Source organism: Urocampus carinirostris, chromosome 14 (genome assembly GCF_059441175.1).
Source record: "Urocampus carinirostris isolate Australia breed hairy pipefish chromosome 14, RoL_Ucar_1.0, whole genome shotgun sequence".
In the NCBI taxonomy this organism is placed as follows: Eukaryota; Metazoa; Chordata; class Actinopteri; order Syngnathiformes; family Syngnathidae; genus Urocampus; species Urocampus carinirostris.
Genome location: NC_142362.1, coordinates 15,211,120 through 15,225,832, shown reverse-complemented (window position 1 = coordinate 15,225,832; position 14,713 = coordinate 15,211,120). Strand labels below are relative to the sequence as shown.

Below are 14,713 nucleotides of genomic sequence, written 5' to 3'. Positions count from 1 at the left end.
TTTTTTCTGTTGCAGGTCCAGACACAAAGCTTCAGCAGAGGACCCCTCGCCGGCGGGGACAACAGCCCAAGCTGCTGAACAGCCCCGAAGACAGCCTGTACTACAACCAACTAAATGTGAGTTCAAAGTAGCCATAAAAGCCTTTGTCTGACTTTGCTTGCACATGATAATACAATTAAAGGTACCTGTGCCAGAGCCCCGCTCGCCCCCCACGCCAACATAGGCTATGCGCCTTGTCTCCAACATGTGCTTATGCTCTTTATCTGTTGCTTTCATGTCAGGATGTCTGCCTTCACGGTGAATAATTGATGCGGTTTATCAAAGCTGAGCAAGATGCACACTTCATCAGACTCACTTGAGCCCTTTGATCAGGGAAAAAAAATTATGCTGTGACTTCTGATATTATCAGCATCTGCTCGCATTCAACACAAAATCACTTTGAATTAAAAATTAATGACTCTCGGCTCATCTTTTGACTGTGTGCTCTCGGCCCTTTCCTCAGAGAACTCTGGATTACCAAGGGAGCAAGAGGAAGCCCAGAAAACTTGGGTAAATAACTGCTTTCCTACTAGCTGAGTGCGGGTGGAAACGGAGCGGGCCCTTTGTGGGCCACGGAGAACCTGCAGCAACCCAGTTTGTTGTCTTGTAATGTAAATGGAGCGAACAAAAATAACAAGCGTCATTAGAGAGCTACGTCTCGCGGTTTTGTCAGTGCCACTGTCTTAATTGTTCAAGGTCTGACTGGAATTTGTTCTATAAATGACACAGCGGCGGCACATCATAGCGATTAGGAACCCTATGGAATAGCTTTGATAGGCGACTGACGGTAACCAAAAGTCATTTCTTGCTTCCAGTCAAATCAAAAAGCTGGACGGCGAGGACGAGTACTACAAATTACTGTCAATGGTGGAGTCCATCCCGGAAGAAGATTGCGAAAGCCTAGCCCCTGCTACAGCCCCACCCGTTCTAACTGCAGCTCAGCCTTAACATCACGTCAGCCGGTAAGACAGACACTCCAAAGAACATCCTCCTTGTTGGACGTGCAGCGCACAATCTGTGCCGGCGCTTTTTAATCCTCTCTGGGAGCGGAGTCGACAGTCACGACTCCTTTACAGATCACGTTTAGAATGCAATGTCATTTTTTGAGTGCAATGAATCACTGACGGCTGCTAACTGAAGAACAAGAATAGAATACCTGTTTGGCAGAATTTGACTGGTTCTAGCGTGGCCGGAGAAGCAGATCCCATGAATGTAGACGCTAAATAATTAAAGGATGTATTTACTGGAAAATGCCATTCATTAATTCAAAAGAAAGTTATATCAAATGCACTAGAAACTACAGAATTCAAAGATACTAACATGACTACCTAACATGACTGAATCAAGTCCAAACTACACCACTTCCTGTAGTGTGTCTTGGGCAAGTACAGCCTGGCGGCGCCCATCCCTCTTTAAGCCAGTCTTTGGGTAGGGTTTGCTCCCCCACATGAAACAGATAGTACTGGTTTCTATGGTTACCAGAAGAAGAAGAAGCTTCCTAAACTGACTCAGATACAGCACCTTCATCTTCTAGGCAATATTTCTTTGGGGTGTAAAGCGTCATCCCACTCTTCAAAGATGAGCCGGATCTCGTTAATGAAGGCCAACAATACAGATACTAGAAGAAGACTATGCTAGCTCTCTGTGCAGGAGACACTGTGAGTTTTCAGCATATAAGCAGAAGCAAAGGAAGAGAAAGCTATTTTTTTAGGGTAGAAGTAGAAGCTACTGTTTGATGTAGAAGAAGACACTGCTAGTTTTCTGCACAAAATCTTTGATAGCTTTTAGCATATAAGCAGAAAAAAATTTGCGCAAACAAAGACAACGATAATTTTTTGTGTAGAAAAAGAAGATCCTCACTTTTGGTGCTAAAAAAGACAATATTTTTTTTGTGCAGAAGAAAATACAGCTAATTTTCAGCATATAAGCTGGAGCAATGTTTTGTCGCAAAGCCGATGTAAATTTGTAGTGTAGAAGAAGAAACAGTGACAACACAAAAATTCTGCACCACTGTTTTTAACATAAAGTAAGCTAGTTTTAGGCTCAGATGAAGGCGGCAAAAGCTATTATAGCTGCTAGTTTTCCTTGAAATTAAGAACGATTATTTTTGGCGCCGGCAGAGCATAATGGAGCATTTTTGTTTATCCTTCGAAGCATATGTTGCAGACTCAGCTAATAAACCCCAAAAAGTGTGAACGATAGTGCGGAAAGTATTTCCATTTATACTAAGACTTAGGGATGCCCGATTATCATCAGGCTGAAAGTGATCAATCCAATATCTGCACCGCTTATCCTCAGTAGGGTCACGGGGGTGCTGGAGCCCATCCGAGTCATCTTCGGGCAGTGGGCAGGGGACACCCTGAACTGGTTGCCTGCCAGTTGCAGGGCACAGAGCGACAGACAACCATTTACACACTCACGCACACCTAGGGACTATTTGGTCCGGCCAACTAACCCGACATGCATATTTTGGGAATGTGGGAGGAAACCGGAGTGCCAGGAGGAAACCCACGCAGGCACAGGAAGAACATGCAAACTCCACACAGGGAGGTTGCGGTAACTGGACTTGAACCCTGAATATCAGCACCGTGGGGCTGCTTGCTAACCGCCGTGCCGCCAGTGTTCAAATCTGATATTTAGTCATTGACGCTACGTTATAATATTTAAACAGGTGACACTACTTGATAGAAAGATTCTTAGCATCTATGCTCATTGGAATATGTATGACTTTCTAAAGAAGTAGTAGTACAATTTGGTTGTGTCTCCTCTCTACCTCATCATAATGTGCACAAGGCACCAGAGAGCTGGGCCAAAATTACTATCACTATGAACCACAAGCAGCGTTCCCTCTAAGATGCGCACGTGCGCAATTGCGCACTGCTCGCACATGCTCAGCGCACAAGAAAATCTAGCCAGCACACAAAAATGAGGGCTCAAAATTACTAATTAAGAAACGACTTAAGTCAAAGTTACAGTGCATGAAGGTGAAAATACACGGGTTCCCCTGACGTTGTGTCCTAAATGCGATATTTTGAAGTCAATGTCGAACGAAGTTGAAAAGTAAAGTCAGTAGTTTGTCGAGAACCGGCTTCTTCGGCTCGGCTCACTTAAAGGAACCGGCTCTTTCGGGTCCTAAACAGGTCTTCAGGTTGTTTTTGCTTCTTTAATCATAACATGACCAAATATTACGTAAAATTATGCACAAAATGACTTAAAGGAAGAGGGGAATAGAACAAAAAAGAAAAAAATACCAAAATGAAAAAGTAGTGAAAAGCTGAGAAAAAACAAAAGGAAGAGAAAAAAAGAAGGAAAGATTTAGAAAAAAGCCAGAAAAAAAGAAAAGAAAGAAATGTAAGAAAAAAGTAAATAGAGAACAAAAAGAAAAAAGTAACAGCTTGGAAAAAATAAACACAATGAGTCTTTTTTTAAAGGAATTTTAAAAAAAAGTAGAAAAAAAAACACGGAAAAAAGAAGAAAAAGTTTGTGTTGCATTCAAATAATTTCCAATTATATCAAGAGAATCTTGTTGCCAACATTGTACTTCCACTAAAAAATGTGATTAAGTGCAGTTCTGTATCTTACAACCGACTAAATGAGCCCCCAAAAATGTTAATATTATGCGACAAAATATATCAGGAAATAAAAAGAAATGGATATCTTGTGAAAGAATTGTAAGAACAAACGACGTTTGTAGGCCATACAACCTTTGCAATAGTACATGAGTCAATTCATTCAAAAGAGAAAAATAATTTTGCATTGCCGGAAACTCAGCAAAATGTAACTTGATGTCAAGTTTTGGACATGTTTGATCATTAATTATCTTGCCACACTTGGGATTATGGTTGCTCACTGTTGTTTCAAGCGTTGCTCACCGACTTTGTGTGAATGCTCAGACCCGTGGAAAATTAGAGGGAACATTGACCACAAGGTTTTAGTTTCTACAGAGCAAAAGTTCAACAGAACTCCACCTCTCCGCTATTAGATTATCATTGTAAACATTGGTGCATAATTAAATCAAGCAAAACAAATTCAATCAGTTCCAGAATTGTTTCCTGCAAACGCGAGGCCTCAATCTCAGTGGTGTTAAAAGCATTTCATTAAGCTGTCAACACAGATCCAAAGACAAATCCTTTTGAGGCTCAGAAACTCTCAGCACATGTTCTTCTCACTGTGATCTTCCAGTAGTCAAGAGAAGCTTTGCTGTGAAATCACCACCACACAGACAGGAACTAACCTCACTCACAAATTCCTTCCTAAATACTTAATTTGTGAGTCAGAAATTTAGGCCCAGCGAGTCGATTTCCGATCCTCTCCCCCACACCTCCTTCGATTTGCATATCATTTACTGTATCTTTCTTTGTTGACACCCGGGGGCCCAAGAGGAGATTTTGATCTTAATAGGAAGAGTAGGGTGGTATGACTGAGGATCTGATGGTGCTTATATTCATAGGGGAAAACATTAGAGCTGTGCCTAGATAGCGAGGCCGCCTTCACTTAGCTTTGGCTTTAAAGTGGCCTGAGGTTATCCAACTTCACTTTTTTAGTATTGTTGAGGTCAAACGCGGGTATGTTGTCTTTATACGTGTGTGCTTTTTGTACTTTTGGACAGCAGCGATTGAGCAAATAAGCAACCAAATAACTTCTAATACAGGTGCAACAATTAATATATTATTTGAGACTAAAATCAATTACAAAATATTTATCACTGGTGATTTATTATTCAAATAAATTACATTCTCTGTATTTCTATTTTTGCTCTATGTGTAGAATCAAAATCAAGTATTTTGCTGATGTCAGCATATAACTTCAGAAGTCAACTAAGAATAATAATAATAATAATAATTTCCTTTGTATTGTCATTCTTTGTAAGAACGAAATGTCGATACACCTGACCCGTTGTAGCGAGCCGATGCAGCCACAGCCAACAGAGGGCGCCGCCATTTTACCAATGTTATAAGTCTTAGGTATGACTCGGCCGAGGCGCGAACCAGCGACCTCCCAGTCTCAAAGCGGGCGCCCTACCATCTAGGCTACTGAGCTGGAATAATTCTTCTGGCAAAATTCCTAATACATAGGTCACTGGGTCCAACTGCAACTCCCAACCAATAATTAATTTTATTTCTGTCTAAATACTTCTCCAGAAATTTACTACCACAGGGAAATTCCAGAATTTATGCGTGAAATCCCCTGACCCTCCCACAGTTCCGCCAACATAAATTGTATTCTTATATCTTGAAGTGATAGAAGTAACGCACGGCGGCGCAGTAGTTAGCGCGTGTGCGGCACAGTTCCAAGGTCGTGGGAACCTCCTGTGTGGGTTCAAATCCAGCTACCGGACTCACTGTGCGGAGTTTGTATGTTCTCCCGTGCTTGCGTGGGTTTCCTCCGTGCACTCCGGTTTCCTCCCACATTCCAAAGACATGCATTTCAGGTGGATTGACCGGTCCAAATTGTCCCTAGGTGTGAATGAGCGAGCGAGTTGTCTGTCCCTGTGTGCCCTGCGATTGGCTGGCAACCAGTTCAGGGTGTCCCCTGCCCACTGCCCGATGATTGCTGGGATTGGCTCCGGCACCCCCGCGACCCTACTGAGGATAAGCGGTGCAGCTGATGAGATGAGAAGTAACGCATTATTACTTTCCATTCGAACTCCCTCTATGTTGGACTGCTGGTTATTCTGTGTCCCTCTTTCAAAGTTTTCTCCCAATCGTTGTCTTTCATCACTCATTTGCTTAAAGTTCCTATTACTCCTTAACCTCCATCTGATTATTACTGAGATCCATTTGTAGTTTTACAAAATTTTGAGATAACCCTCTTTATAGATTGTCCATTTGAATAAGATATCAATAATTCCTCAACTTTAGTTGGCTCCTTACATATTTTCCCGCATTCATCATGCTTCTGGAGGTAATGTCCTAGTTTGTACCGATTTTTTGTAAAAAAGTAGGAGTGTGCATTATAAATGAATAAATACGGCACTAGTACAGTAAAATTATAACTATAAGGTGCACCTGATTATAAGCCGCACCCAGTACATTTTTAAAGGAAAAAACATTTTGTGCACACGGTTCTGACTACAGGCCACATGTGCCCACATTGAAACATGAGATATTTACAAAGTAAGACGGTACAAAGAGAGAAAGAGTTTTAATAATATACAATACCTTAACCCCTTAATCTTGCGCCGGCCCGCCAGTCACTGAAATACGTCATGCCACATATCATTGGAAAGATTAAACTCTTGGGATTGAAGATATGATGACCATTTCAGAGAAACATCACGGTCAGTCTGAAACAAGATAACCGAAAACTATGAAGCCAGCATAACTCACCAGGACGTCCCATGACCCGTCTTCAACTTCTTTGAATGTCTATGAAAAAGGCTTTGTTACATCAAAGACAATACACAGAATTCAACTGTGTAAAACATTTACTCCAAAACACTCTAATGCTGACATATAAGTAGAAATCCGCCTTAAACCTTTCTGCTTCGTTGGACGTTGCTTCTTGTAATCTATTCATTTCGCCACATTATTTCCATTTACAGAATAACAGAGTTGTAAAATTATTCCCAAAATGGTCGTCTGCCCTTCCCTTTCGATTGACACCTTTTTCACGATGAGGGTCTGTTCTTGCTAGTTTTATTCATGCCCAAAGCCCAAAGTTACATGAAACTTTGTCTTCCTCGACACATTTTTCACCTGTTTCACTCTTACCTTTGCTGCTTGGGTGCCCCTGGCGGCCGTTAGACAAAATGCATAAATTAGCTGCATCGTTGCATAAGCCGCAGGATTGAAAGCTTGGGGAAAAAGTCTCGGCTTATAGTCCAAATTTTACAGTATATAAAATAAGTAAATTGACTTGAAAATGTGCTCGAGGAAAACACAAACTTCCTCACTCAATGCAGCACTGAACTTGAATGTTCTCATTTCTTAGTTCTGTTCCTAAGTTCCAGTATTGAGAAGTGGCAACTGCAATTAAATTGCACGAATAATAATGCGTCCCTCTTCTCGGATTCACACTCCCCTTCAAAAAAAGGAAAATGTCAAAGCGTTATTAGTACAGACCACTAGCAGTGTTTTAATGTGGTGTCATAGTTAGTTGAGAAGCTTTTCACCTCCGGTTGTAGTCACAGGGGCTGCAGTAATTACTCCCTTGCTGGGATAGTTGGCTCCTCTGAAGAGCAGCCTGAAATAGGTCACCCCAGCACCCTGGCGTGCATCTTAAAAGTACATGCAATCAATTAAGTGTGATCATGCTCCCCTGATTAATTTCTGGCCCTGTTCTTGCGAGGAGAGAATTTTAAACAGACCTGCTGGTTCTAAATAACGAGGTTGGTCCGTGGTGACAAATGCCGCCCGTGTGGGAGTTTCTCCGCTGCCAAATTATCGCCCCGGCTGATTGCCCGTGTTAGCATAAGAGAAATGAGTGAAGTTAAATGACTTATGTTGTGATTTGCAGTAAGGTTTGGGTTTTCATTTCATAGGGAAACATTCTTGTGAGCTAAAATAAATAGCAGACATACTATAGACACCAGCAATACAACATCCGATTCTTGCAGATTTTATCACATTCCGATATGTAAAGATGTTGTTTCAGCCGCCCGTTATACACAGGGATCAGAATGGAGATTTTCATTTTCAGCTGAAATAGCCAGGGTCCAGGAATAAAGCAGGGCGGAGCACCGCCAGGGTGCGCCAGAGCAATAAAGGAAAGAGTGAGACAGTCAGATTTTGAATTTGTTTGCTACGCAAGAGAAAAAGTGAAAAAGTCGGAATGCCTTTGGGGTTCAAAAACAGCGGAAATCCGCGGATCCGTGGAAAATTCTGATCCCTGTATACAGGGTTCTTACAGCTTAAAGCAAGTTCAATTTAGGATTTTTTAAATACTTTTTAATGCCTTTCAAAATCAACTTTAAGACCAACTCTTCAAAAAGCAAAACTAAATTGAAAAATATATACATATACAGTACATGTTCATGTACAATACTGTACTTCTTGCACACAAGAAACATGTTGCATGTCACTTACAGTTCGTTAAGAGCTCATTATGACACTTGCTAACATAAAAATTCCTTGCAAAATAAATGCTAACTTAGCTAACAACTGAAAAATTCACCTTACCATCATGATTTTTTTTCCAAATTGGTTGGGGAATCTTCCTTTGGTCCCACCACAGTTTGCGGAAGTTCATTTTACCCTTTGGCAAGAGAACAGAAAGTGGCGAGTTTGCATTTGAGGCTACAAGCCTGTTTTACTTCATTGTTATTTTTTGTACAGGTGTACATTGTCATAAAATCTTGTTCCATTCTTGGTTTTACTCATTAAACATGCCAACATCTGGCGTGGTTAATATGCTACCGGTGGCACTATCCCATTCATTTCAGCTTCACTTTCCTCCAGCTATTTCTCAAGACAGCTCCCATGCAAAACAGCAATGAATCAGTTCCCTCCCCAGCACCCCTTTTTATCCAAAGTTTTCAACAACCTTTATGGAAATCGCCAGAGCGGCAACCCTAACAAATGATGAAAAGCTTTTTATTTTGAGGAGAAGCATACTTACCTTTTCACCTAATAGTGATGTCTTACTTCAAAGCGAGGACGCGATTAGGCAGACATTGTCCCGTCTCTCTATCGTCTCAGTTCAAAGGGAGAGTTTGAATAGCCCCGTTTCATGTGAAGCCTTTTCAAACACTGTTTTAATGCAGTTTACCTGCTTTTGATATCCAGATGAGCCTGATTTTTATCACGCTGGCTTGTGACGTGCGTCATTGTCGTTGCAAAATCCGAATTACTCACGAATTGTTGCGGCAATATAAAAAGTTGATCACTTGTCAAGCGACGTCTCTGACTCAGCTTTGGATCTATTTACATGTTTTGTCAAACAAGTTTTTGCTTGAATAAAAGAAAACCGATTTTAGGTGATTAGCTGCTCAAATATGACATTTTTGGGTGTACAAAGATTCCTCGTTTTTTGCGATTAATAAGGACCAGAACCAACCCACGAAAAGTGAAAATCCGCAAAGTAGCGTTGCACCTTTATAAAAGCACCCAAAGGGGTAATACTTACCTCGAGACAACGTACCGTATTTTCCGCACTATAGGGCGCACGGGGTTATAGGGCGCACCCCCAAAAAATAGTTTTTGGTCCTATATTTTCCATACATAAGGCGCACCGAATTATAAGGCGCTACAATGGGAACGTCGACAAAACAGTCAGATAGTTCAGTCAAACTTATTACCCCCATAACATTACGAAAGCTTGCAAAGAAGCAAATACGTCTCGTAGAAATGTGCAGATGCGGCGTCTGTACGATGTCACCAAACAAACATTTCTTAGTTTCCATTTTAGTTTTTGCTGACAACTGTGTGGACAGCAAAGTAAGAATTTTATTGTGCAGGTAAACGGGGTTCTTAACTGTGCATATGACAATAAACACTTTGAATTGAATTTAGTTTAAAAATAGACTCATCACAGAAACATCAAGATCGTTCTAAAACAAGATACCGGGAAAATATAAATCCGCATAGCTCACCTAAGTTCTCTTGCAGCCTTCACGTTCATTAAGGCCCGGTCACACAGCCTTTCACGGGCATATCGAGGCTGAATCACGGCCAGAAGTTTCTGCCCGTGAAGCAGACGCGGTGGAAAATATGCAAAATTGGCTAAACCCGCTGTTTACCAGTGGTATGCCCGCGAAACAGACGCCGGCGACTGTTCCGCGTCCTTATCGCGGGTAACCCCGGCTGCATCACGTTTGACCGTGCTTACACGCGGTAGACACGCTAATGCACGTGATAACACCGCGATACAGGCGCAGAACAAACGTGCTATGACCGTGCTCCACCCGCGTGTAACCACGTCTTGCGCACTGTATTATAAGGCGCATGGTCAGCTTTTGAAAAAAATAAAGGCTTTTAGGTGCGCCTTATAGTGCGGAAAATACAGTATTTCCCGACTGAGTTTATACAACCGTAACAAAATAACAATTAGAGATTTACAACTGATAACACAAAACACATTACTTTAGTTGAATGAATGTTATTTTTGTTATCATACAAAAGTAAAACAAAGTCTGAGGGCTTCTCCTTCCAGTGTAAGAAAGCAATTTAGAAAGCGGCTGGCTAGCATCGGGTGTCCTAGAATTGAGCCACAGCGATGATTTAAATAGAACCAACCCGAATATATATTCCCACCAATAGTAGCTCCAGGTCATCCATTTTATGCCTAATGTACCTGGCATCCGCAGCAGTGACTTAGCAGAGTTGTTAGCCTAGCCGTTAGCTGTAGCCCGGACCTGCAGCCAGGGTATTGCTTTTACTTCCGCCGTTGCCTCAGTCTATTCCCGGACGTGATAACAATCCAGAGAGCACCTGCTGGCATTTCTTTGTGCTTTTCTGACTTTCCTTACAGTCCAATTACATTTTTGAATTTATTTTCAATGTAATGAGCCGCTAAAAGCTAGCGGCCGTTATGCTTCCCAGTTGGTTTACAGAGGCAGCGTTTGATTGACAGCATAAACCAGTCAATCACAGTCGTGCGCACAGACATTCTCACACACCCAAACAGAGCGCTTTCCCTAATCAGTCCCCGCTATCTGCAGAACACAAATGAACGATATGTTAACATCAATGACAATAAAGACAAGATCAATTCAATTCAAAATCCATTAAGGAGTAAAGCAGCGATAGCCAAAGCACAAAATCATGATGAGTCTCCGTACTAACTTTTGTTTACGGGGATTTAGTTCAGACTTGCTGTGTTTTTAGGTTTTAGGTGAGGGTTAGTGTTAAATAAAATAAGCTTTGCTCACTCAAATTTGGAACAAAAGGTAGAAATTTGCATGAAATCAATTTTGTCTACAAACCATACGTACTCATGAAAAGAGCCATATTGGGCTCGCGAGCTATAGATTCTCGAGACCTAGATTAGCGCAAAAGATTTCTGTGTTTTTTTTATGTCATTACTATTTTTCTATCTGATTACTATGTTGGGAAACATTTCATGCAAGCCGAGGGTGTGTTCCAGTGTGTTAAATTCTGAAATAGAACCATCTATAGAGACTACGCCCTTTCACTCGGTGCGCCTTATGAGCAATAAATTACACTATATGGTATCGGGACTAAAAAAGTGTGATAATGAAATAAGAACTAATGCCCTAGTGGTCTAGTATAATCTGGCCCCATCCCCGCTGCACTCTGAGTTTGATTCCTGTTGCATCCAATGTTAGGCCATTGTGAACATCCATCCATGTCTGTAGCATCCTGGTGGTTAGGATTCGGTGCTCTACCAATGCTATCCGGTATGATCCCGCCGCCGCCAATGCTAGGTGAATGTGATCAGTGATAAAATGTATTGATTAATCAAAGATTGCACAAATATGATAACAAATTTTCAATTTTCTCAGCAAATAAGGCGCACTGGATGAAATGGCCCACTTTTACATTTTGGGGCCAATTTGGGGTTTGGGGTGCCCCTCATAGTCAGGAAAATACGGTAAATTATAGGTTAATTTTCTAAACAATATGATAACGATTTATCAGGCATTTAAAGACACTGATCATGTCGAACATTTCTCGTACAAGTTAGAAATTAATTCACCTAGAAAATCATAATGACCTTGTGAGGTATTTTCCAAATTGGTTTGTGGGATACTTAGGTGCTCTTAGGAGGCTACCTGGTGCCCACAGACCCCATGTTCTTGACCTATGCTTTATCCCAACTTGCAGTTAACTTACATTAAACTACGCTAATTGGGAATGTAGAAACAAATAGAAGAGCATTACGTGACAACTGATTTAATAAGTTAAGTGCAAACAACTCAACAAAATAAAATTCCATAAAAAGAAAATAAGGTTGTGGTTATACACACATTTGGAAATAATTAGAAGTTTTGCATTTTTGTTGTGGGTAGATCATATTGACCTGCTCATTTTTTTAGTAGCTTGCTGAAAAAGTGTGAGCAGCCCAGAGAGAGAGCAAGAGAGAGGGCTCGTATAGATGCTTGAAATCCTTTAAAATGCCTAAATATTAATGTCGTTTTCTTGAGGTTTGATAAGTGCTTTAAATTTAATTGTTGCTAGAAAAATAAATCAAGTCTGCTTAGTTTATATGGTGTTTTCATGTGAAGCATCATCGCCCTTATGCCTCGCGCCCAAGAGGAGAGGTGAAGGGACCTAGATGTCAGGTACTTGAGAAATTGGAAAATTGGCTTTGAAAGTGCTTCAATCCTGCCATGAAAACGGTGTACAAACCCTGAAGAGATTTGCCACCAATAGCTGTCAATGGCATTGAATGTGCTTAAAGGTGTGCTCACTTTTGCAAGAAACTTTACTTGAAATGTAACGGACGCTCTTGCTGCTCTATGGTTGCGAGTTAGCAAACGGACAAACTCAGAGCGTCAGCCGGATGCCAGATGTGCGAGCAAAGAACATAGCCTGCAGACAGCGTTAATGAAGAAAGTGTTGGAGCGGGGCGGAGAGAGGGGGCGTAAAGAGGCGTCGGGCAACAAGGAGATAAAAGAAGCCGTTGAGTGCATCAAAGGTCTGTTAATGACAAAAGATGCCATCGGGGTGACACTGGCCTTTGTTCCCGGCTTCCTCACACCTGCTGTCAGTTGAGGGGTTTCCAAATGCTGTTTTGTTGTTAACATTAGCAAGGGTATAAAGAAAAAAAGAAAAGGGGGGTTACAGTAGAGACCAAATGATTCAACCCAATTACTTCTTTCATTTGGAGATGAGGTCACAATTCCCTGTGAAAAAACGCATCTATCCAAATGCTAAGAGCGGCTAACATTAAAACACAATGATTTGGCTGTTGATAAAATCAGAAAGCAGTTTGCTTACGTATAATGTTTTCGATTTTTATTTTGCGTATAACACTTTGCCGCCAGGGGCAGCACAACAAAGTTATCCAGCCACAAAAAAAGAAGAGTTTTAGCTACTCCCAGATGACCACAAACAATCCCGTGTGATTACAGTACAGTGGTACCTCTACTCACGAATTTAATTCGTTTAGGGAGTAGCTTTCTAACCTACAAAAATTTGTAAGTACAGACGCCTTTTGAATGTAAATGCGCTAATCGGTTTAAAGCCCTGCAAATGTATGATATGTTTTCAATAAGTAATAAAAGAGCATCAGAACATGAATCAAATACAGACGCTGCCCCACTTACGAACGAGATTCCGGACAATCGTCCGTAAGTTGAATTTGTTCGTAAGTTGCTTCAGTGCTACATTTTGTATGGAATGTATGTTTAAGGTTTGTTTAAGTAACCGGTATTGTTTTGTACTAAATAATAAACATTTCATAAAATAATATCCTCTATAAAGATAAATAAAGTTGAGCGATAGCCCAACCCATCAACACTTCTTCTGGGTGATTCCTTTTCATAAACTCGTGGAATGTTGCCAACATGTCTTTAATTTGGGTTGGTGGAATGATGGGTTCGTCCTCCTCCTTGTCGTCTCTGAGCTCCGCATGCACGGCGTTTTTTTTTATACTTTTCTATTAAGTCTTGCTCTTTTTTGATGGCCATAAAAAGTCGCTTTCCCTTCATTTCTCCATGTCTGCTTATCTGCATGTATTTCGTGGGGTCCATTGTGAATGATAGCTCTTCATAAGGGTATAATACAGTAGACCGTTTACAGAGCGGGAAGGAGACACGAAGAGCATGCCGGGATGGGACACGAAAAGCATGCTGGGAAGGGTACACGAAGAGCATGCTGGGATTTACACATACGCATCAGGTTTCAGGGTAGAACTCTTCCAGCGCGTACTGTAATGTATTTTTGACTTGGTATCCTAAACGCCTTTGTAACTAGAGGCAATATTTTCCCGTTCAGGTACTTCGTAACCTGAAACTTTTGTAAGTTGAGACATTTGTAAGTAGAGGTACCACTGTCGTTTAAATCATAGAAGCAAGTTAGCTGATCTGTATTTTTGTTTAAAACATATTGGAATTTAATTCAGCAATACTTGAACATACCACTAGAAGGGGCCCTTTTATAATTAGCAGTCTTCCGACCACACCTTGAGACCCGTTACACTAGAACAATCAAAGTAGTATGGAAAGTCTGTTATCCAGTAAGCCATGGAAAATTCACTGACTTGAAAGTTTTCCTGACCGCCTCCGGTGCTGGAAAGAGACTTGGAAAAAAAAATCAGAGCGTGAAATTGCGATTAGCTTCCCTCCCAGTTTGTAGAGCATGGGCAGACTTGGCATGGCCAAAGGTGGAACCTGTTTTGTTTTTGCCCCGTTGTCACTTTACCAGATGGAGTCACCAGCTGCCACAAAATCAACACTGGACAGTGTGAGAACCATCACCGTCTTGTTTTGGGTCCCGATCAGAAAACGTGAAAAGTGGAACGTTTGAATTATAATCTAGGGGAGGGCAGACGAGGCCACATTTTAGTGTCACTTTTTAAGATCAAGAGTTGGCTTTTTTGTAACTACATGTCAAAATGTTGATATCAAATATAGAAGATTTAGCATGTGACAGTGGCTCTTAAATAAGGGACACTTTCTTATACAGTGTTCTTCTGTGCAGATCTTATGACTAACAGAAATTCATAGTTTAGTCCAATGCAAACTTTGTTATCAACAAAGCAAAAAAAAAAACTAAGTTTGAAAGACTGATAAACTCTAAACGTGATATGTTTAACGTCAACTATATAT

The 14,713-nt window shown here is 41.1% G+C and overlaps 1 protein-coding gene and 1 long non-coding RNA gene across 5 annotated transcripts in view; one reads left to right on the top strand and one right to left on the bottom strand.

Moving 5' to 3' along the window:
* The window catches only part of myo3b (myosin IIIB), a 171,700-nt gene that overhangs the window by 155,561 nt on the left and 1,426 nt on the right, over window positions 1-14,713 (top strand). For all 4 annotated transcript variants that reach the window (XM_088352866.1, XM_088352869.1, XM_088352868.1 and 1 more), the window contains 3 exons: window positions 16-116; window positions 503-549; window positions 855-1,001. In XM_088352866.1, the coding sequence (XP_088208992.1) occupies window positions 16-116; window positions 503-549; window positions 855-987 (281 nt within the window). In that variant the 3' untranslated portion in view covers window positions 988-1,001. The remainder of the gene's footprint in view (window positions 1-15; window positions 117-502; window positions 550-854; window positions 1,002-14,713) is intronic.
* LOC148352758 (uncharacterized) overlaps window positions 8,160-14,713 on the bottom strand; it is a 28,918-nt gene continuing 22,364 nt past the window's right edge. The window contains exon 3 of the long non-coding RNA XR_015852686.1: window positions 8,160-8,235. This is a non-coding gene — a long non-coding RNA (uncharacterized LOC148352758). The remainder of the gene's footprint in view (window positions 8,236-14,713) is intronic.